The sequence below is a fragment of the Grammomys surdaster genome, unplaced genomic scaffold (assembly GCF_004785775.1).
Source record: "Grammomys surdaster isolate TR1022 unplaced genomic scaffold, NIH_TR_1.0 364, whole genome shotgun sequence".
Taxonomy (NCBI): domain Eukaryota; kingdom Metazoa; phylum Chordata; class Mammalia; order Rodentia; family Muridae; genus Grammomys; species Grammomys surdaster.
Genome location: NW_021604783.1, coordinates 1909600 through 1930265, shown reverse-complemented (window position 1 = coordinate 1930265; position 20666 = coordinate 1909600). Strand labels below are relative to the sequence as shown.

At 48.5% G+C, this 20666-nt stretch overlaps 1 protein-coding gene across 1 annotated transcript in view; it reads left to right on the top strand.

Moving 5' to 3' along the window:
• Positions 1 to 20666, top strand: part of Ntn1 (netrin 1) — a 174065-nt gene that overhangs the window by 99460 nt on the left and 53939 nt on the right. Inside the window, exon 3 of the mRNA XM_028780187.1 lies at positions 9988 to 10176. Within this exon, the coding sequence (XP_028636020.1) occupies positions 9988 to 10176 (189 nt within the window). The remainder of the gene's footprint in view (positions 1 to 9987; positions 10177 to 20666) is intronic.

Sequence of the window (20666 nt, the reverse complement as noted above, 5' to 3'; positions counted from 1 at the left end):
GACTCCAGAGAGCCGGGAGCCAGGCTTGGCCGGTTCCTCTGGCAAGTCAAATCCCATACGTCCAGTGCATGGAGGCTGTGCACCGCTTATGGGGAAAGCGATTGGAAAGAAGGTCCCATGCTGCAAGCAGGCATCTGGCAGGGCATATGACTCACAAGGCAGAGGATTCCATAGCAGTGCCTTCCCCTCCAGCAGAAGGGGCAAACATTTCTCAGACCTCCTTTGCTTTGAATATTAGTGAAAACATTCCAACAGGCAGGGGGCGGGGTTATCAAGCTCAGAACAATGAGACCTTTGCCAGGCAGGAGATCTGGAAAGTGCCCTGAACTAGTTAGGTGAAAGGTTAGCTATTACTAACTATTGCCAGGTTCTTGGCAAAGTCTCTGCCACATTCTTCCCATCTCTTCCATAAGAGAGTAACTTGGAAAGCCATTTCTGTCCCAAGCTCTGTGTTGCCCTGGGTGAACAACATCCTCTTTCCTGTTTAGCTCTGTCATGTGTGGGGATGGGGTAAGGTCTTTCTGCTGGAAGTCAGCCTTTGGACCTTTTTTTTTTTAAAAAAAAAAAAAATGTATATGGGTGATTTGTCTGTCTATATGTCTGCACCATGTGTGTGCCTATTGCCCACAGAGGCCAGAAGAGGGTGTTGGGTTCCCTGGAACACATAATAGACTGTTGTGAGTTACTGTGTGGGTGCTGGGAATTGAACCTTGGTTTTCTGGAAGAACAGCCTGTGGGATAATTTTAACTGCTGAGCCACCTCTCCAATCCCTTGGACCTACATTTTGAAACCAGTTTTTCCCTCCCTTGAGAATAATAAATAGCCTTTACATCTCTTCAGAAATGGGCAACTGTGGAAGGTTCCAGAACAGGGCAGTGACAAGTTGAGAGGAATGTTCAGTGATTTGGAGTGAAAAGTTGCTTGGAGGTGGGGAAGGTCTAGAGTTGGGAATGGAACATAGTAGGCCAGGGATGACCTCTCTGGGGGAGGTGACTGGGCAGAGTGAGGCCCACCCTCTATCAGCCTGGGGCCAAGCTCTGGAGAGGGTGGATCTGAGGAGGGCTGCAGAGGAAGAATTGATGACTGCTCAGGGCTTACCCAGACCTCTGCATTTCCTCCACAGAGAGGGTCTGGGAGGGATGTTTGTGTAGTGCAAACTCTGAGTTGTCCTGTACAGGGAAGGCCTGGGACAGTTAGGAGAGGATCATTTTAAAGCCTTAGGGGGAGGCGGAGCAGCCAAAAAAGGGCAGAGGAAAGAAAAGGCTAACGTGTTTACAGAGAAAAGGAGTCAGTGGAAAAAATGACGACAAGGTCAAGTAGATTTGGGAGATGGCCCTGCAGTCAACAGAGGGGAGGGGACAGTGGCCGTGTACAGGGGGAGAATGAACCTCCAAGCCTTGGCTGTACTCTCAGGAATGCTCCAACTCCAGGGCCTTACTACTGCCTGTGGGTCGGACCCCAGTCTCAGAACCATCCTTTGCTGCCCATTCACAGGGACTCTGTTCACTGGAGGGTCTCCCTGTCTTGGATGGGAGGTGTTTCTGCTCACAGAGGGAGACAGGGCTGGCCAGACTTCAAGCTGTCTGTCTTGACCCCAGGCCTTTCTCCAGATGCCCAGAGGCTTGGCTGGGTGGGGGCCCAGGCTTTCTTGGCAGCTTCTTTGTCTGCCTGTGGACAATGGGGCCGAAGGTTTCCCAAGCCCCACAGGTGTGAAGAACTTGTTACTGTAGTGTTTGTTCAGCCCTATTAGTGGCCTGAAGGACTGTTGACAGAGGTCTGCTTTGTGATCAGACTTGGCTAAAGCTCCCTAAGCCCTCAACAAACACTGGCCACTTATCTCAGAGACTTTATCAGAAACCATCTAAAGCCCTCTTTGGCAGGCAGGCCTCCCTGACCCATTCACTCGGGACACTGGGTTTCCAAAGCACTTTCCACATTTTTTTTCCTTCTTTCGCCTACCACCCACAGCATCCTGGATATCAGAATAAAGCCTTGGTAGGGAAGAGGTAGTTAGGTTTTATTTTCAAGTTGGAATCTTAGGATAAAGGGCTCTTTAAACCCGCCTTCCAAGAGGACACACTGAGAGGCAAGGGGCTGCTTTGGGAGAATTTAGCTTCAGAGGCTTCTGGGTTGATGGGAGTGGAACCCTATTCACTCACCGCTTTTTAGTCTTGTCTTAAAGCTCTTCAGCCTGCTCCAGCCTCAGAGGAAACTACAGTGTGTGTGTGTGTGTGTGTGTGCGTGTGTGTGTGTGTGTGTGTATGTGTTGCTCTCCAATATGTCAGCAGCTACATTAAACCACACATGAGAGCAGGCACTGTGACTATGTATATAATACTCTCCTGTGTCTGTAGGAGATTTGTAATAATAGCAAAACTGAACAATTGTAGCAACAGACTAATAAAAGCTATGTTCCTACTGTTTCAAAATATCTTGGCTCAGTGCTCTCCCCATCTTATGGCGCTCGGGAGGCTGTGAGCTGAAGGAGCTGGTGCTGTGAGGATGGTTGGACTGTTGACCTGATAATGAGTCAGAGGAACATCATCTTCTCAGGTGATCCCAGATCACTGACCCAGGTCAGGGAGATGGGAAACCTCCAAGCAGCAGGAGGCTCGCTTTGTTGTTAAAATAGTTTTCTTTGCCCAGGACCCTGAACAGTGGCCCACTGTGCACTCCCTCTCTGGGAGACCCAAGCACTTATCATTTGCCGCACCCTTCCTCTCAGCCCTGTGTGGGGACCATGCTTGCCCATGGTTTTTATTACATTGAACTTGAAAAGAGTCATCTTCAATGACTGAGTCTCAGGAAACTTGACTGGGACCAGACTCCTCCTGTTTTGTGTCCCTCTTGTCCTCTTAGTGGTTACCCATGCTCTTGAGTTCACTCCAACTGGTCTCCACAGCTGACCACACCTGGGCATCGCCAGAGGCTCTGTCCTGCTCTCTGTTGCACCCCAGTTCCTTGTGTAGCTCTGGAATTATATAGTAGCATTCAATAAATAATTGTTGACCACCAAAGTGTGCCTACAGCCAAGACTTCCCAGTTATAAAGAGAAACCTACAGTCTGCTCCGTACATGGACTGGCCATCAGAATCACCCTGATCTAGTTTACCTTTAAATACAAACTGCTGTGGGGCTCAGAGCTGTTTGGGCCCGGCTTACATCAGCCTCTGCTCCAAAGAGAGGTCTTTCAGAGCTCGGCTCTGCGGGATCCCCTGGTGCAGACAGGAGCCAGGTGTGTGCAGCCGTGGATGCCGTGGATGCTGCTCAGCTGGGCCTTTTCACGAGTTGCCACAAACTAGGCTCAGCAGACACTTACCGTGGGAGGAATGTTTACAATTAATAAACAAGAGACAGACAATTTCTAAATAAATAGTGTACCAAATAGAGTAGCAAGGTCATAAATAAAAGAAAATAGAAGTAGCCTCCAGCTCTTAAAAATAGCTCTCAAATATTTTCATGACTTCGTGCCAATTGTTTAAGAAGTTTTTTTTTTTTTTAAAGATGAAGCCAGAACTCTTTCCACCTCCTTGAAAGCCTCCTGCTGCAAGCTCCACACTCACCTTGATACGAGGCACTTTCTCTACAGGGTGGGTGACAGTCCAGCTACTTTCTTTTCCATTTGATTCCATCATTCAACATAAGTCTGCAGGCCAAACATCACCTGAGAGTTTGTTAGGCACGAATCTGGAGGAGCTGGGGCTGTTGCTCAGTTTGCAAAGCGACTGTCCAGCATGTGTGCAGCTCTGGGTTGTCCCCAGCACTGCTTAAACTGTGTATGGTAGCATACACCTGTAATCCTAGAAAGAGAGGCAGAAGAAGCAGATTAGAGGACATTCTTGGCTACATAGTGAGTTTGAGGCCAGTTTGGGCTAAGTGAGACTCTGAGAGAAAGGGAGGGGATGTACATCTGGAACTTGGCTTAGTGATGCATGCCTGTAATCCCAGCACTTGGAAGGCTGTGGCAAGAGGATCACAAGTTCAAGGTGAGCCTGGGATATACAGTCATACTCTATCTCAGAGGAAGAGAAGCTTCTAGATGGATCCCCAGCTGAACCAGTATGCAGATACAATTGGATCGGTGAAGGTAGACCATTCTGGCCCCTCTCTGGCTTTCTTTTCAGTCCTTTCCTTTCTATCTGGTCCTAGAAGGACCCAGCAAGATGGCCGTCTGTCTTTGGTCTGTCCCAGCAGCTCTGCTCATAGCTGGGAGATCCCAGGTCTTTCATGCACCTGTCTCCTCTCTGGAACTAGAAGCACCATGAGGCAGGACTCTGACTTGCTTCTGAACTTCCTGAAATCAAACCAGAGTATGTTTCTTTTTCTTTACATATACTTCCAGAAACAATGAGGGGATCCAGTCGAGCTGACCATGTTCATGTAATCTGTGTGCTTTGTAGTGTGCCTCTGAGAGGAAGCACAGAGAGCCTCAGGTGACGGACCGATTTCTTTTATTGGAAGCATCCAGCCTGGATGGGCGTGGTGGCCCATGCCTTTAATCTTTGTACTCAGGGAGCAGAGGATGATGGATCTCTATGTTTTCAAGGATAGCCTGATCTATGTAGTGAGCTACAGGACAGCCAGAGCTACATAGTGAGACTCTGTCATTGAAGAAGGAGGAGGAAGAGGAGGAGGAAGAGGAGGAGGAGGAGGAGGAGGAGGAGGAGGAAAGAAAGATAAAATATGTACCCAGCTTGCAGATGGCGTTTTGTGGGTTTTTTTTGTCAGCCCAGAGGCAGGCATATAAATCTAGAATTCTCTTAGCAATTCTATAAAGAACACAGACATTTTTCTAAAAAAAAAAAAAGAAAGAAATAAAGAAAGAAAGAAGGAAAGAAGGAAAGAAAGAAATGCTCCAGAGAGGAAGAAAAAAATGAAGCCAACTGCCTATTGATCCATCCATCTACCCACTCATCCATCCATCCATCCATCTACCCATCCACCTATCCATCCATCCATCCAATTATCCCATCTCTTGGTGGCTAAAGGACAGAGGAGGGGCTCTGGGGCTAAGACCAGGGCTTCTAACAGGACTACAACCAGATGGTTTTTCTGTTTTCATGGACAGGCCAGAGCCCTGGGAACTTTGGAGTGACAGTGTCAGGATTAAGTGCTGCTGGGTGCTTTCTGGACTGGGATAGTCTTGGTAGGTGTATGACTTAGTTTTTGAGGTGTTTTGGGTAGAGAATCAATACATCTATGTTTTTGTAAACTCATCGAATTGCTGAGACTCAGTTCTCTGTGTTCAGAGCCCTGGGGAGAGTCTGCCATATAGATGAGGCTTCTTCTCACTAAAGTACAGAAGTCTATGTAAATGGGATTAAATTGCTTAATCAAAGCACAAAGATGAGTTTCAATTAGTTCAGAGTAAGAACACAGGAAAACGACAAGACTGTGCCTTTAGGATGAGGGCCAGGAAGCAAATCCTCTTGGTCCTATCTATCTGTCTACTTTCTGACCTTCCTGTCTGTCTGTCTGTCCATGCATGTACCCATCTATTTAGCTACCTCACCTAGCAATCCACGTATCCATCTATCCATCCATCCTCTATCTATTTCATCCACCAATTCATCTCAGTCATCCATCCCATGGGTCCATCCATCAACCTGTTCCTCTATCTCCCCATCTACCCCATCCATCCATCTAACCACCGATCAGTTAATCATCCCACCCATATCAATTCGTTATCGCTCAGTCCACTTATTCTATACATGCATGTGTCTTCTTTCTTGAGTGTTTGCTTTCTCTCAGTTGTACAACAAAAATGTAATCGAGGCTTGCTTGCTGTGGGCTTCTCTGTGTGGTCCCCAGTGAAGCAATAAAGTTGATTAAGAGCATCTGGCCCACTTGATCAATGTGAATTCTGATGGATCTGCTCCCCAGTCTGGCCATTTCCTCTGTTAAAGGAGGAGCCCCTTGAGCAGTTGAAAGTACATCCTGTCTTTGTATCTCACACAATTCATGCATGGACTAGTATGTAGCTAGAGAAGTGTGTGTGTGTGTGTGTGTGTGTGTGTGTGTGTGTGTGTGTGTGTGTGTTGACTGTAACTCAGCTGCAGGTGCCAAATGGCTGGGCAAGTTCCAGTTGACAGGAGACATGAACAAAATGACTTAAAGTTGGAAGTTAACAACACAGAGGACATTTGGGGTGGGGGAGGGAAGTGGGAGTTGGCTCTTGGTGCCCTTTCTCTTTCCTGTCAGGTTTCTAGTTGAGGAGTGGAGTTGGGGAGTCCTTATTCCCTACCCCCCATTGCTCCTCCTGAGCCTGAGACACAGCTATAGATGTGGCTGGCTTATCCCAACATGCTAGCTAGCAGGCACAAAGCTTAGTCTTTATGAGAGACCAGGGGACCCCTAGATAGACTACCAAGTCACTCCAGTGGTGGGGGCTCCTTGATCTGGGCCAAGCTGATCCCACAGGAGGGTCGCTGCTTCCCCACCCCCATCTCTCCTGAGGTGACCTCTGTTCTTACAAAGCTGCCCTTTCCTTCCCGCCTTGAAATCTGATAATGAAACCAATACCCAATATTTTTGCCTGAGAGAGAAGCAGGAGATAAACAGGAAGGCACGGGGATTAGGGTGTCTCTCTGAGACAGGGCCCACGGCTGGTGGGAGTTGGGTGACACCTCTTTGTGGACCTGAGAGATCCAGATGTGAGCCACTTTGCCCAATGCATTTTTCCATCTGTGTAGAGAAAATAAAACAAAGAGAAAAGAAAACAAGCTATAAAATACTTTGCAGAAGTCTGAGCATGGGTAATTATCACTTGATGCTCTTTGACAGCCCCAAGGAGGGGCAGGGGGTACTTTTTGATGTTAGCCTCAGAGTTTTCTTTTGTATGACCAGTTGTTTGGAAAGAACCTTTTGTTGGTATGAGGTGTGCATAGAAGAAGATCTGGCCTGAGTTTTCCCAAGGGGTAAGGAAGACAGCCCTGCATTCCCAGAAGGGCTCAGAGGCCTGTTGGATGCTGGGCAGCTAGAGCCTCCTTTACAGAGGAGGACATGAGGGTGTGTCCACCTCCATGACGGACCTAAAGACGCTGCTGCGAGGCCATTCTGTGTGCAGAGGAGGGCAGTGAGACCCTGGTGATCCTTGTAGATTCCCAGTCCTGGGCAGGTGCACCAGGTCTTTGAGTTTCTGTTCTTGCAGGAAAGGTCCAAGTTCTGGCCTGTAGTTCAGGTTCAACTGTTCTGTATGGTGATGCTGGTCACCTTCTCTGGGGCAGCAGGGAGACCTGCCTGCTGTCGGCCAGGACTGTACTCGATGACTCTGGTGCTGGGCTGGCTGGCTGGTCACTGAGCCTCTCCGAGTAAGTCTTGTTCCTTGTCTCACTGAGTGAGTCCAAAAGACAATGTAAAGGTAGCGGTCCTCCATGTAGAGGGTGGGGCAATAGTGGTCCTCCATGTAGAGGGTGGGGCAAAGATGCAACTTCTGTGTGTCTGGTTGAACTCAACCACCTGGGGACACCTGCTCAGGGATATTTCCAAGGTTCTTGGGAGTCAGATCTGTTCTCTAGTCCAAACTGACTTCCAGCTGCTTCTGGACTGCAAGACCGGCACTGTCTTAACTCCACTTCTGCTTGTCAGTTGAGTGACTAATAGGCACATGATTTGGGGACTGATTCCTGGAAGAACATTTAAAGAAGCTTGTAACACCAGAGAGCAAAATCCAGAAATTCACAAGTAAAAATAGCATCCAGTAAGGAAATCAGTAAAAACCATTTACAGCTTATATAGTAGAAAAGGCAAATGTTTTAAGTCAATCATGGAGAGAGAAAATTTGGGCCATGGCCATAATAGGCAAGGCACGCATGAAGATGGAAATGTAGACAAAAGGAGACAGACGTACCCCCTCTTCTGTAGTCATAGACACAGGTGGGTGTCGAGTCCGGGCCTTTTCCCCTGACAAGTTGCAAACATTTTTTTTTTTAATGTTGATACCAAATGTGTGTGTTGTTATTCTTTTCAAGGGTGTGGTGAAATGAGAGCTGTCACTTCCTGCTAGTAAGAGGCAGAGCCAGTTCAGCCTTCCTTGAGGGCAACTTGGTGTTTTCTGATCCAGAGTTAAAAATATGGAGATCCAGAATTTAACCGAATTCTACCTTGAGGACTGTACTAGCCATCATTAGCCAGAGCAGAATTCTGATGTGCTTGTTCAAAGGTGGTTCAAGGTTTAGAACATGGCCAGCAGGGAACAGCCTGGCCGGCCAGCTTTGAGAGATCCAGATTGCTCAGTGCGTCTGTCTCAGACTAAAGACCCACAATGTCAAAGTACCAGACAATCTTTAAAAATCAAATTGACACTAAAAAAATGTTTATTCTGAGAAAAAGACTACAAGGCTAGAGGCAAATGGGTACGATCTATATTTATAAAGCGCACTAATCAGTCCCATAGCTGGGCCCGACAGGAAGCCCCTATGTTCTCAGTGGTTGGTGGAAACGGGAGTGCTCTGCTCCCTTTCCTCCTCTGGGTTTTAAGTGTATGGCATTAAACATCATTTCTCTAGAAGTTCCCTAACATGTGTATAGAACATGCAGCATAAAGACAGGATAGAGACTACGAGTATCCCTTTGGGGGATGTGCTGGGGAACTCATCTAAGCAAGGGCTAGGTGTGGGCTTGGAAATGGCACTGAAATCACACCCCTGGATGGTAAGATGGCTGCAGGAAAGGAAGACAAACCGGCCTTGGAATGGGAGGAGCACTCCTACACTCAGCGTGCTTTAGAAACTGACCAGAGTTCAGAATAAATGAAGCAGGAGGGATTGGGAGGCTGGGGAGTAGAGGCTGAGTGACTAGGTCTGGCTTGTTAACAGCCCCCCGCCCCCATCCCCAGGGCTGGCTAAACTTTGACTTTGACTTATGAGCTCCCTCAGATTGGTGCTTAGAATTCCTGCTCTGGTCGCAGTTGTCTCTATGAAGTGACTCCAGGACTCCCTGAAGATGCAAAAATCCCATCCCTTCTGTAAAGTGGCATCATGTTTGCACAGAGCCTACCCACATCCTACGTCCACATAAAACCCCTAGCTGGGCGGTTGTGACACACACCTTTAATCCCAGCACTTGGGAGGCAGAAGCAGGCAGATCTCCAAATTTGAGGCCGGTTCTAGGACAGCCAGGGCCACCCAGAGAAACCGTGTCTCAGAAAACCAACCAACCTACACAAATTTCATTGCTAAATGGCGTATACTGCCCATTACAATTTAAATGCCATGTAAATGAACATACTATAATTTTTAGGGACTAATATCAAGAAAAATAATGCATTTCAGTATGGATGCAGTTTTCAGTATGGATATTTTGGATCCACACAGTCGTCTGAGCCAGGCAGAATCAGGCAGACAGAAGCAGAAAGGAGAGGAAGGAGCAATGTGGAGAAGGTGCCTCTGGGTCCAAGTAAAGACCTCAGGAGTGAGGGTTTGTGGGTCAGGAGCAGAGAGGTGACGTGAGATACAGGAGGTAGATCCCAAGGGCATCAGGGAAGGCAGGGTAAGAACTGGCCTCTGAGCTAAGTGTGTAGACCCAGGAAGTAGGAGGGAGAGCAACTGACAAGGGGGAGAGCCACAGAGAAGAAAGCCCAGGGTCCTCTGCGGTGCTGGATGGTGGGAAGGAGAGGGGACAGTTGGCTCCAGAGTCCCTGGTGGCAGGAAGAAGAGTAGGAGAAAGGAGGTGCAGGTGGATGGTGTACACCGAAGCCTGGGCATCTGGGTATGGCCTGTTCCTGCTGAGAGACCTAAACACATTTATTTCTCCCAGCTCTGGAGGCCCACAAGTCCAAGGTCATGGGGTGCGTGGGAGGCCTCACTCATGGTCCTGTGAACCATTCAACCATCGTTTATAAGTGTCCTCGAAAGAAGCAAGGAAAGGCTTCTAGAGCAAGACACTGCTGCCTGGAGATGGAGGGGTACCTGGGATGGGCCTCTTTGCAGGGTGTCTGTCATCCCACCGTCTCCTTGTGCTGATAATTTCTCTCTGTTCCTCTTCAGCCTGCAACTGCAACCTCCATGCTCGGCGCTGCAGATTCAACATGGAGCTCTACAAGTTATCGGGGCGCAAGAGTGGGGGTGTCTGTCTCAACTGCCGCCACAACACTGCGGGCCGCCACTGTCACTACTGCAAGGAGGGCTTCTACCGAGACATGGGCAAGCCTATCACCCACCGGAAGGCTTGCAAAGGTAGGGACACTAGGCTCCCTCTCTCCCCTTCCTCCCCTTCTTTTCTTTCTTCTAGTTCCCCTACAAAGTGGAATAGAATGAGGCGTGCACACATGCCCTACCCACCCCCCTCCTCTCAAGGCCTCCCTGGTATTTGGAGGTGAAAAGCAAAACAAAGGGTCAATGGAGACGTGGCTCAGAGAAGAAAGCAGTAGGTGTGATCCCTGAGGAGAATGCAGGGCCAGGCTCCCGCCACTTCCCCCTTTGCCTCCCTCCTCCCCAGCTTCTCCTCAGCACAGGTGTGCTGCATACCAGAGGAAAGAGAGTCATGTTCACCAGGCTTACTGTCGGGACAAAGGGCCCTCTTTTTCTAACCCCTCACAGACATACTTCTTTGGATGTGTTCGCACTGCCTCTCGTCCCACCCCCATCACACACAGAGACACACACACAGTCTCGAGGAGGTTGGCATTTCAGGATCAGGGTCTTAGGAGGAACATTTAACCCATCTGCAAATAGCTTTACTCTTCAGGACCAAGGGAAAAAAAAAAGAGGCTGGGAGACTGGTTTTATTCACCGGAGCAAGCACTAATGTTTTAGCTTTCTCATGTTTGTTTTCTCATCTCACCAACAAAATGAAGCAAGCAATGGTCAGATGACTCTGGGGGTGAAAAGTAGGTCTCCCTACCCCTGACTCAGGAGGGTGCAAAGTCATGACAGGCAGCTTGGGTGAGGAACTGCAGGAGATGGCCCTTCTGGATGCTGGTTAACCTCTGAATGGCACAGAGATGTTTTCCTAAACAGAAATACACCACAGGTTGGGTACCTATGTGCAGACTGACTGTATGTGACTGGATATGACTTGAGGGATCCAGTACAAAGTGAAAATACAGGGCTCTTCATGTAAAGATGGCAAAGAATTTCAAAACATCAACGGAAGAACCTCAGCTAAGCGTGTGCCTTCCGAGCATCGAGCCACTTCTGCTTCTACAGATGCTTCCTTAATAACTAAACAACAGCAGCCAAACCCCACTGGCTCTGCAGACTCTCCTCTGAGAGAGAACTCTTGGATTCCTCGTGTGCAGATGGGCAAGGTATCTCTCAGGACGTAGACAGGTGCTCCTCCCATGTCCTTGGCCAATGGCTGCCTTTGCTGGTTGCCAAGAGAATTTAAACATAAAGGTGGCAGGGGCTATTTCCAAATCAGAGAGGAAAAACAGATTCAGAAAACAATGCTTCAGGAGTCTCTGAGGATGGGCAGGTGGCCCAGGCAATGAAATCCAAGGATATTCTACATTGCCAGGAAGCAAGAACAGGGCAAGGCTAGGGAGTTGGTTTGGGGTCTTCAGAGAACAGAGTTGGAAGCTGTCTAACTGCTGTCTCTTTTGCAGAAGAAATGGAAGCTATGCTCTCATGAACAACTAACCAACGGAGATTTATTGGCCATTTGGCCAAGAACTTTAACCTATGTTAGCTACGTCAGTGGGTAGTCCTGTGCCTGAGAGCAGGAAGGTCCAGGGTCTCCCTGAAGGAAGATGCTGTCTACTTCCTGCCCTGGTGCTTTTGCCTTTGGGGCAGACATGTGCAACTTCCGTTGCCAGCTGAGGCTAGGGGTGGGGCAGGTACAGACAGAGGAGGGGGTGTTCTGTGACTTCAAATGCTGGAGCCAGCCCTGGTGGCCCCGTCTTCTGTTGCAGTCCTGGATATCAGCTGTCCCCAGCCTTGGTGGGAACCCAAGAATAACTTGGAGAGGGAAAGCTGAGATGGATCTTGGTCAGGGCAGACTGGAGGGCGTGTGTGGAAGAAAGGCAGTGATTTAGGAGCCGCACCCCTTGGTGAGGAAGAGAGTGTGATCCTGCACCCTGATTGGTGAGGAAGAGTATGGTGTGAGTAAAGACCTTGCTTCATGATTGGTGAGAAAAGGTTCTCCTCCGATTAAGGGGCAAAAATGTGACAGAAGTAGCCATTTGATTGGTGGAGAAGAAATTCCTAGAGAGTTCTAGGTCTCTATGTCATATACCCTTTCCTCCCCAAGTGTCTCCTCCTTAGGAGATGTGAGAACTTTGAATACTCTCTTGCCAAAAATTACCCTGGTGAAAATTACCCTGGCTCCTTTCTGGCAGAAAGGAGGTTTAGGAGCGGTTCAGAGGTTGCATGGGGAGAGAGAGGTGTGCCTCTGAGTCTCATGGTGAAAACACCTACCCCTCTTCCGCCACATGTGACTCTTCTGCCTGTCCTACTGGGCCACATGGTGTAAGCACGCAGGCTTGTTGGTCTCCTGTTCTGTGTTCTTGACGGCTTGTTCTTCGAGGAGTCTGGATCTCTTTCCCTAACCCTAGCCTCTGATGTACCCGGGAGGAGGCCCATGCTAGGCCCTCACAGGAAGAGATTTACTTCTTTGCTTTATCCTAATTTCACAGAGGAATTGGGACAACTGGCCCTCAACTCCCAAGTTGGCTTGGGAATGGCAGTGGGGCCCTCTTTACCCCCTGACTTCTCAGGGCCTAGGAGGGGCCCGGGCAGGGGGCCCGAGGCCACCCATACACTACTGGCGATTGGCTGGCTCAAGACCTTGTTCAGTGTCGAGCAGGGGTGGACCCAGACAAGAACAGCTTGGAGCAAGGGCATTTGATTCCAAACATTACTATGCAGTCTCCCCGTTTGGGAAGTTTCATAGCAACAAATTTGTTGGGGTCTTTCTCCCCTCCCCTAGCTTAGGAGCAAACCGGGCCTGGCAGGGTTGGTGCATACAAAGGGCTGTAATAAACATGCCCAGGGAACAGGCCGCTGTACTCTCAGCTATTCAGAGCGATTTCACAGCGCTGGGCCAGCCTCATTATGGTGTGGGCTGTTGTCCTATACAAAGTCAGATGAGATGAATTTCTCCCCTTTCTCCGCAAAATGGTTTGTGAATGATACTCGTCCTGGAATCTGTCAGAAGATAGGCGTTTTTGTTTACCATCTGACTTCTTTATGGACTTAGCAGGCACTTTCTTTTTAGAGCCTGCAAAGAAGACGTTGCTATTTAACCATCCCAACCGTGCCTCCATTGATAACAATATTAATTTATCATTTTCCCAAACCATCTGTGATGGATAAAGACATTCCAAGAGGCTCCCGTGAACCGAATTGTGATGAGAATTAAGAAATTAACCACCACGTCCCGCTTCCCCATCACAAAGGGCCCTCGTTCCATCTCACCGAGCAGCAGCCTGTTCTTCCCGCTCAGTGCCCTGCCCCCTTCTCTTCTTCACTGAATGTGGCTGAAAGAAGGCTGCTAAGAAGGTGGTGGAGCCTTAGGAAGATGCAATCATTAGTGGGACCGAAGCGCAGACAGTGCCCGCCAGCCCTACCCTGCAATCTCGACGCTCCCATCAGCCTTTCTTTCTGCAGCTTGGTCAAGGGTTGGGGGAAGGGGAGAAGTGAGAACCCCAGTCCAGCCCCCTCTGGCTTCTTGGGGAACTCATGGAACTCTCCCCCTGGCAGTTATTTTTCTTTTGGATTTTTTTTCCTTTCCCTTCCTGGCATTGTAGGCATCGTTTTTCCTGACTTGTCATTCTTGGTTACATGTGAGGATTACCTGGGATGTTGTAAGATGCCCTTTGGGCCCCACCCCAGGGATTCTGGTTTCATTAATGGGTCCATGTGAGATGGAGACAGACTGGCCTTGGGAAAGCTTTCCAAGGCTGAGAACTGCCAGGGCAGGGGTTGGTATATATGAGATAAAGGTGGCAGGTTGCTCTTGCCATGGATTCAGGATGTCCCCAGAGGAGGCCTAGACCCTACAGTTTATTCCTTTGAGGAGAGAGATCACTAACTGATGAATTCAGATGTTTTAAAGATTCTTTTGATGAACACTTGGTGGGGGTGGGGGATCTTAAGGTTCTTTTAATTTTAAATCTTGCCAGGTGAAACACATATGTCATTTGTGTGTACGTGTGTTTAGACCTGGTCATCTGAGTCTCAGCAGAGCTAAGTCCCTCCCGTACCCTGCTTCCTGACTCTATGGCAGTGCCCCTTCCCCCTATAAAAGCATTAGATGTATACTCTCCCACTTTTCTGGGTCCCTTACAACAGTTCCACTTTCCATAATTTGGGTGGTTCAGGGAGAAGAATTTTTACCAGAGTCATAAGATAGTCAGTGGCTTTCACTCAAGACACAAAGGTCCCTCTCCACAAAGTGGCCTCCAGTTTGTAAGGAGAGAAAGAGGCAGCTCAGATCCTGCAGCCAGGAGAGAAACTGCAGGAAGAGCTTACCTCAGCATGGCCCTGTTACTATAGCTTTGCTATGTTCTCTCAGGGACGTGAGAGTCAAGGCTCCAGCTCTGGGTGTGGCTCATGTATATAGTCTACAGAGCATCTGGCTAATCTCATGGCACCTTAAGTCTCTGTCATTATCTTACCTGTGGCATTATCTTCAGCCTTCTGGCCACTGAGTTTCTTTCAGGTTTGACATTCCACATTCTACCTGCCCTTCTTCAGGACTAAAACATCTTACCTCTCCTTGAGGTAAGGTAAACATCTTACACTCCCCTCAACAGGGGTCATTCTTTATAGTAGTGTGTTTATGATTAGGAAGAGCCAGGAAGTAAGGCAGGGTGATTTTGTTCAGAGGTCTGGACAAATGACAAGTGTCCTTGATCCTGTGACTCGCACTCACCTCATGTGGTATATCACGGGGAAACAGTATCCCTCAGCCTAGCTAGTGCTGGTGTGCACTCCCTAAACATCTTTGCTAGCCAACTGTACCTCCTGGGGTGTGAGTGTCCCTATCCTTCTGTCTTCTCTCATTCCTAGACTCTACATGGACATTTCCAGGGGTTCTCAGTGCTTGACTAGAAAAGACCCTGCTCTTTGAGTTCCCCCAAGTTTTTGGTGCTTCTGGGCATGGCAGTCAGAGCGTTGGGGACATTTGATTTGGCAAAAAAAAAAATCTCTCCTTGGGGTTTCTGCTACAGAACATCAGGTGGACCTAGTGTTCAGGTCAGGGCTCAGGTTTCACTTCTGGGTGAGGCATGCTTCACAGCCTCAGCCTTCTTGTCTGGAGATGGGCAGAAGGATCCCTCCTCCCTCTAGAGTCACTGAAGATTAAATGAGGCACACGGCACGCACTCTTAAAAGTTCACCACTGTGATTATTTGTATACGTCAAGGAAAACAGAGACACAAGAACCTTCACAGTTGTCAGTAGGCACACAAAGCAGCTCTTTTGCTATTTGTCTTCTGTCCCTATTTATTTATTTTGATGACCCAATGGGTTTCATTAGGGCTGCTTATAGGGTCTAGGATGAGGGGTATTTACAGGAGCCTAGGGTCCTTACCAATGGCTATACTGCTGAAGAAAGTCTCTCTCCTTTCTCCAATGACCATTAATTATTTATAGCCACTCAGGGAGGGGTGGCCACATTCTAAAGACAGTGTTCTGTCCTCCTGCTCTCCTTTCTTCAACTCTTACATTCTCTCTGCTCCATCTTTGATGGAGATCCCTGAGTCACGGAAAAGGTAATAGAGAAGTTCCATCCATGGCTGAGAATTTAACAGTTCTTATTCTCAGCATTAAGCCCAGATAGGAGTCTCTGCAGTCCTTACTACCAGCTGTAAAAAAAGATCCTCTCTCACCAAAGCTCACTAATCTATGGGTACAAATATAATTATTTAGGTGTTAATTTGATGGGCATGCCCTAGCCATTTAGGCTTGCCTAGGTCTTGGTGTGGAATGTAGCATTTGGTAACTGGGCTCTCAGCCCCTGTGTAGACTCTATGACTGATTCCCTGAGGACTGGACAGGGTCCTAGGGATGTGCCCTGGTACTGTGGTTGCACACTGTCCATAAAGGATTTGCATGCTTTGGAAGCACAAATGATGAATGAGCCCAGCAGCAGGATGTGCCCAGCAGCTGCTTGTGGAGGCTCAAGCAAAGGTGGGGACAGCTGTAGACAGCCAAACACAGTTCTGAAAGTGCCACTAGGCTACATCTGAGGGCTGCCTGCCTGACCACACTCCAGCATGCAGTCCACCAAAGCCTGGGCTGATTCTCACCACACTGCTTGAAGCTGTCCTAGTCAAGTGCTTGGGCTGGACCTTCCTTCCCATCTGCCATCCTCCCAGTCCAAGCCTGTGTGTGCCCTTGCAGAAACAGTGGCACTCTGGGGCCGTGCTAAGGACCTGTGTTTTTCTCCTCAACTGTTGAACAGGTGCAGGAAGATTACTGTTCACTAGATCACAGCTGGTCATGTAATCCAGTTTAGAATTATGGGCTCCCCTCCCTGTGCACTTCCTGTCATCTGCACCTTGATCTGAAAGTGTCAGAGAAGTGTCAGAGAAAAAGCAAGACCATCCACCCTAAAACATTTATTCTTCAGTGCCTTGTTAGCAACTGTTGTGGGGAGAGGAAAGCCTGGCTTGAAGGAGGTTGACACAGACAGCTGAAGTGAAGACTGGGGATTATCTGTGGATCTCCACCATCAGCTCCTCAAGCCCGTTAGCATGGAGTGTGTGACCTTTGAGCTTGCTGTGTGACCCAGAATGTGAGGGGATTGGCATTCCCATCCCCTGCCTCATTCTTTCGTCCAGATGCACAGGACAAAACGGCTTCTCCCTGGAAGAGAAGGCAGTGGCTGGGCCCTGAAATGAAAAAGAGAAAAAGAAGTTAATTATGAGATGAGGTGAATTATGTGGAAGAAATAAACAGTTGGAAGAGAAAGTCAGTAAGGAGAAGCTTTCTATGAGCCCCTGGGGTGGGACATTTAGAGGAGACGGGTGTGAGGAGAAAGCCTAGAGAGAACAACAGTGCAGGCACCTCCAAAGTCACGAAGCAGCTGAGCGCTTGGAGGGCCCTTGGTCAGGAGGAAGGAAGAGAATGCAGGGCAGGGCCATTTTACCAGCATCTGGTAGGTCTTTTCCCAAAGCATGGGAGGCTAACGCAAAATCAAGGACGAGGTGTATGTTGGCAGTTACAGAAGCTCCTTCTGTAATGCAAGCCACACTGGAAAACAGTACTCTCACGTTCCAGATCTGATCAAGGGTGAGCATCATGGTGGGAAAAACTCCTGAAGCTCAATGACAAGAAGGCAAATGATCCAGTTCAAAATGGGCAAGATATTTGAACAGACACTTCCTCAAGGATGGACAGATGGCGAATAAATGCGTGAAACATAAGCCATCACTGGGGAAATGCAAATTGAAATCACACTCAGATCCATCCTCATTGAAAATATGAAATATAAGCCACTTAACAATTTCAAATGCCTGGCAAGAACAAGGACCTACTGGAGCCACCACGCACTGTCAGTGGGAATCCCACATGATGTAGCTGCCCAGTGCTTCCCGGGAAAGTGAGACCCAGACCCTGTCATGAGACCAGGATCCTACTCACAGGCATTTCTCCAAGAGAAATGAAGATGTAGATCCTACAAAACAAACAAACAACAAAAAACAACTATATACAAATATTTATAATGGTCTTATTTGTAATTGTCAATTGCCCCAAACTGCCTCAGATCGCCCAGAGATGTGACCTACCACAGAGAAGGTGTCTCCCTTGGCAAAAGGTGGCTAGCGACTTCATCAGGGAAGCTAAGCTACAAAAAGCTCTGAGGGCTGATGAAAGGCAGAGCTATCTTCTTTAAAGTCCAGGCATTGGCCTGAGAGAGTCCTTAGGAGAGAGCCAGCTTGTATGGGGTGTGGCACAGGTGTTCTAGTCACCTTGAAACACTAGAACAAAGCACTGTGTACCTGCTGACTTAGACAACAGATAGTTAATCTCTCCCAGCTCTGGAGGCTGGAAATCCAAGGTCAAGGTGCCAGCTGGGCAGATTCCCTTTGAGGGCCAGGAGGGAGGGATCTGCTTCAGGCCTTTCTCCTGGGCTTACAGATGGTCACCCTCATACTGTGTGTTCACATAGACTTTCCTCTATTGCTGCCTTGTACCTCATCCCCATCTTGTGTGAGGACACCTGTCATTGATTAGAACCTACTCCGATGACCTATTTTTGCCATACTTACCTCTTTAAAGGATTCATATTTGTCTCATACATGGGCACTTGGGATTAGGACTTCAGGGTATGCATCCCAGGGGCTTGGCAGCAGTTAAGAGCACCGACTATTCTTCCAGAGATCCTGAGTTCAATTCCTAGCAACCACATGGTGGCTCACAACCATCTGTAATGGGATCTGATGCTCTCTTCTGGTGTACCTGCAGACAGCTACAGTGAGTCAGTTCTTAATATGAAGCCAAAGTAGTAAGTTTTCTGGACTCCTGGAAACCTAGGGGACAGCCAGATTATGTATGTCTGGATTGAGGACCGAGGCTGTGCTTATTCTGTTTCCCAATTACAAAGGGACCGATGCTCAGCCAGCACCTCTCTTTTCCATAAGCCTGTGTTCTAGATTGCTACTCTTGAGTTTCCACTTGATCTCACTCCCTGGAGCCAGGGTACCCAGGAAAAGTAGACAGATTTCCCGTAGGAGCCCCAGAAGACTTCCAGCTGGCCCTGTGAGCTACTGGAAGGGCTTGGTCTCTGCTTATGCTCACCAGTAGAAGGTAAGGGCTATGCTTGGGTGTGAGAAGCCATTGGTCAGTACCAGCCACCTCCAGCCCCACTATTCCAGAATTCTTGGAAGTCCCCTCTGTTGGTTAGGTACAGGCACAGTACTAGTGGGTGCCTAGACAGGGCACCCTGCAACACAAACCCTGCTCCCTGTTCCCGCCCAGGACACTGTGATGAACAGCAGTCATGAGGTTAAGGTCAACACTCTAGATCCAAGGAGACAAAACCCTCAGTGGAGTGTAGACTGCTGCCCTTACAGAGGAGCCACCTGTAGTCTAGGGAGAGTGGATTACTAATTCAGAGTCACTGGCAGAGACAGGCGAGGCCTGGGTCCTCCTGAAACCACTTGAATTCTCTTGAGCAGTCTGTCCCTGTCTGCTGACCTAGCACAAACACAGGCCTGGGTTCTCTGCAGCCAGCTACATTCGTGGGAAACCTGATCCTGCCATGTTCTCAGGGACCCACACTTCCTTCACATTCTCTCTTCATGGAAAAACTTCTGGTAGCCTATTTCCCATGAGCAGGTGCTGCCTGCCCCATGTAGGCTGTATGGAAGGGGTTGACTTTTCTGTAAAAACCATGGCTAGCTTCCAGGGAAATGGGAGTCACCAGGAGGGCTTCCTGTGACAGAGGATGTTCCAGCCTGGGTCATGTTCTTAGAAAAATTAGGGAAGCTTTCTGTTCACCCCCTCATTGGAGCCCCAACAAAGTAAAAGGCCCTTTCCTCTTCCTCATTCTGCACTTAAACCATCCTGCTGTGTGCTAGTCACTGTGCCTGTATGTGTGAATCTCTGTGTGTTGTGCATGTACCCATGTGTGTGACCTTGTGTCTCTGTGTTTACAGGCTAAGGAGTCACAGCCTTTGACTTCTCCCTCCTAAGGTTCCAAGGATTCCATGGGCCTTGGCTTTTCCCTATTGTATTATTCAAGGTTCTCTAGAGGAACAGAACTTACAGAATGTGTGTGTGTGTGTGTGTGTGTGTGTGTGTGTGTGTGTGTGATTTATTAAAATGGCTTACAACCGATGGTCAAGCTAGTCCAACAATAACTGAATAGTCTACCTAGGGAAGGTCCAATAATCTAGTAGTTACTGGGCCCATGAGGCTGGGTGTCTTCGGTATATCTTAGCTGCTCTCCAATATATATCAGAATCCCAAAGAAGCAGTGAAGAAATGGACTTGCCCATGAGAATGAAGGCAAACAGGTAGAGAGAGAGCTTCCTTCTTCCATGTCCTTTACACGGGCTGCCAGCAGAAGATGTGGCCCATATTATAGATGGATCTTCCCACCTCAAAGATCTGGGTTAGAAGTGGGTCTTCCCACATTAAATGATTTAATGAAGAAAAGAAATATCTTACAGCTGTACCCAGCTGTTTGGGTTTTAGTTAATCCCAGAGGTAGTCAAATTGACAGCCAAGAATAGCCATCACACCCCTGTAGAAGACAGGGCACTGCCTCTTGTTGGCTTTTTTTCTCACTCTTAAAACCCACCCTTCTTTGCTCAGAGGGTACAATTTGGGGCATTTTCCTTCCCATGTCTGTGAGGAAAGGTCTTACTCTGGGGTCATTTGCCTGGGGATCGGGAATGAGCGAAGGGTGGATCTCTTTTGGGTTGCATTTGGTGCTGGACCACACAATGGCCTCACAGTGGCTAAAACAGGGCAGAGCTCATTTCCCTATGGAAGAGCCAGAAGTACAGAGGGGTGTCCTGAGATGGTGAGGGGTCTGGACATTCTCTCTCTTCAGGGCTCTAGATCTTTCCAGGTCTCACCAGCCTGTTGCCCTGTCCTCCTGCAATCCACAGGTTACATGTAAGAGAATGTAGGTTTGCTGCCATGGTCTGTAGGAGTCTTGATTGGTATACCTCTGCTGGCAGATGCTCTGTTGGTGGCATGATGCCCAGCCTGGTGATGGTCCCGCTGGCCTGGATGTGATCCTTTAGTGACTTCTTTGCATAGATAAT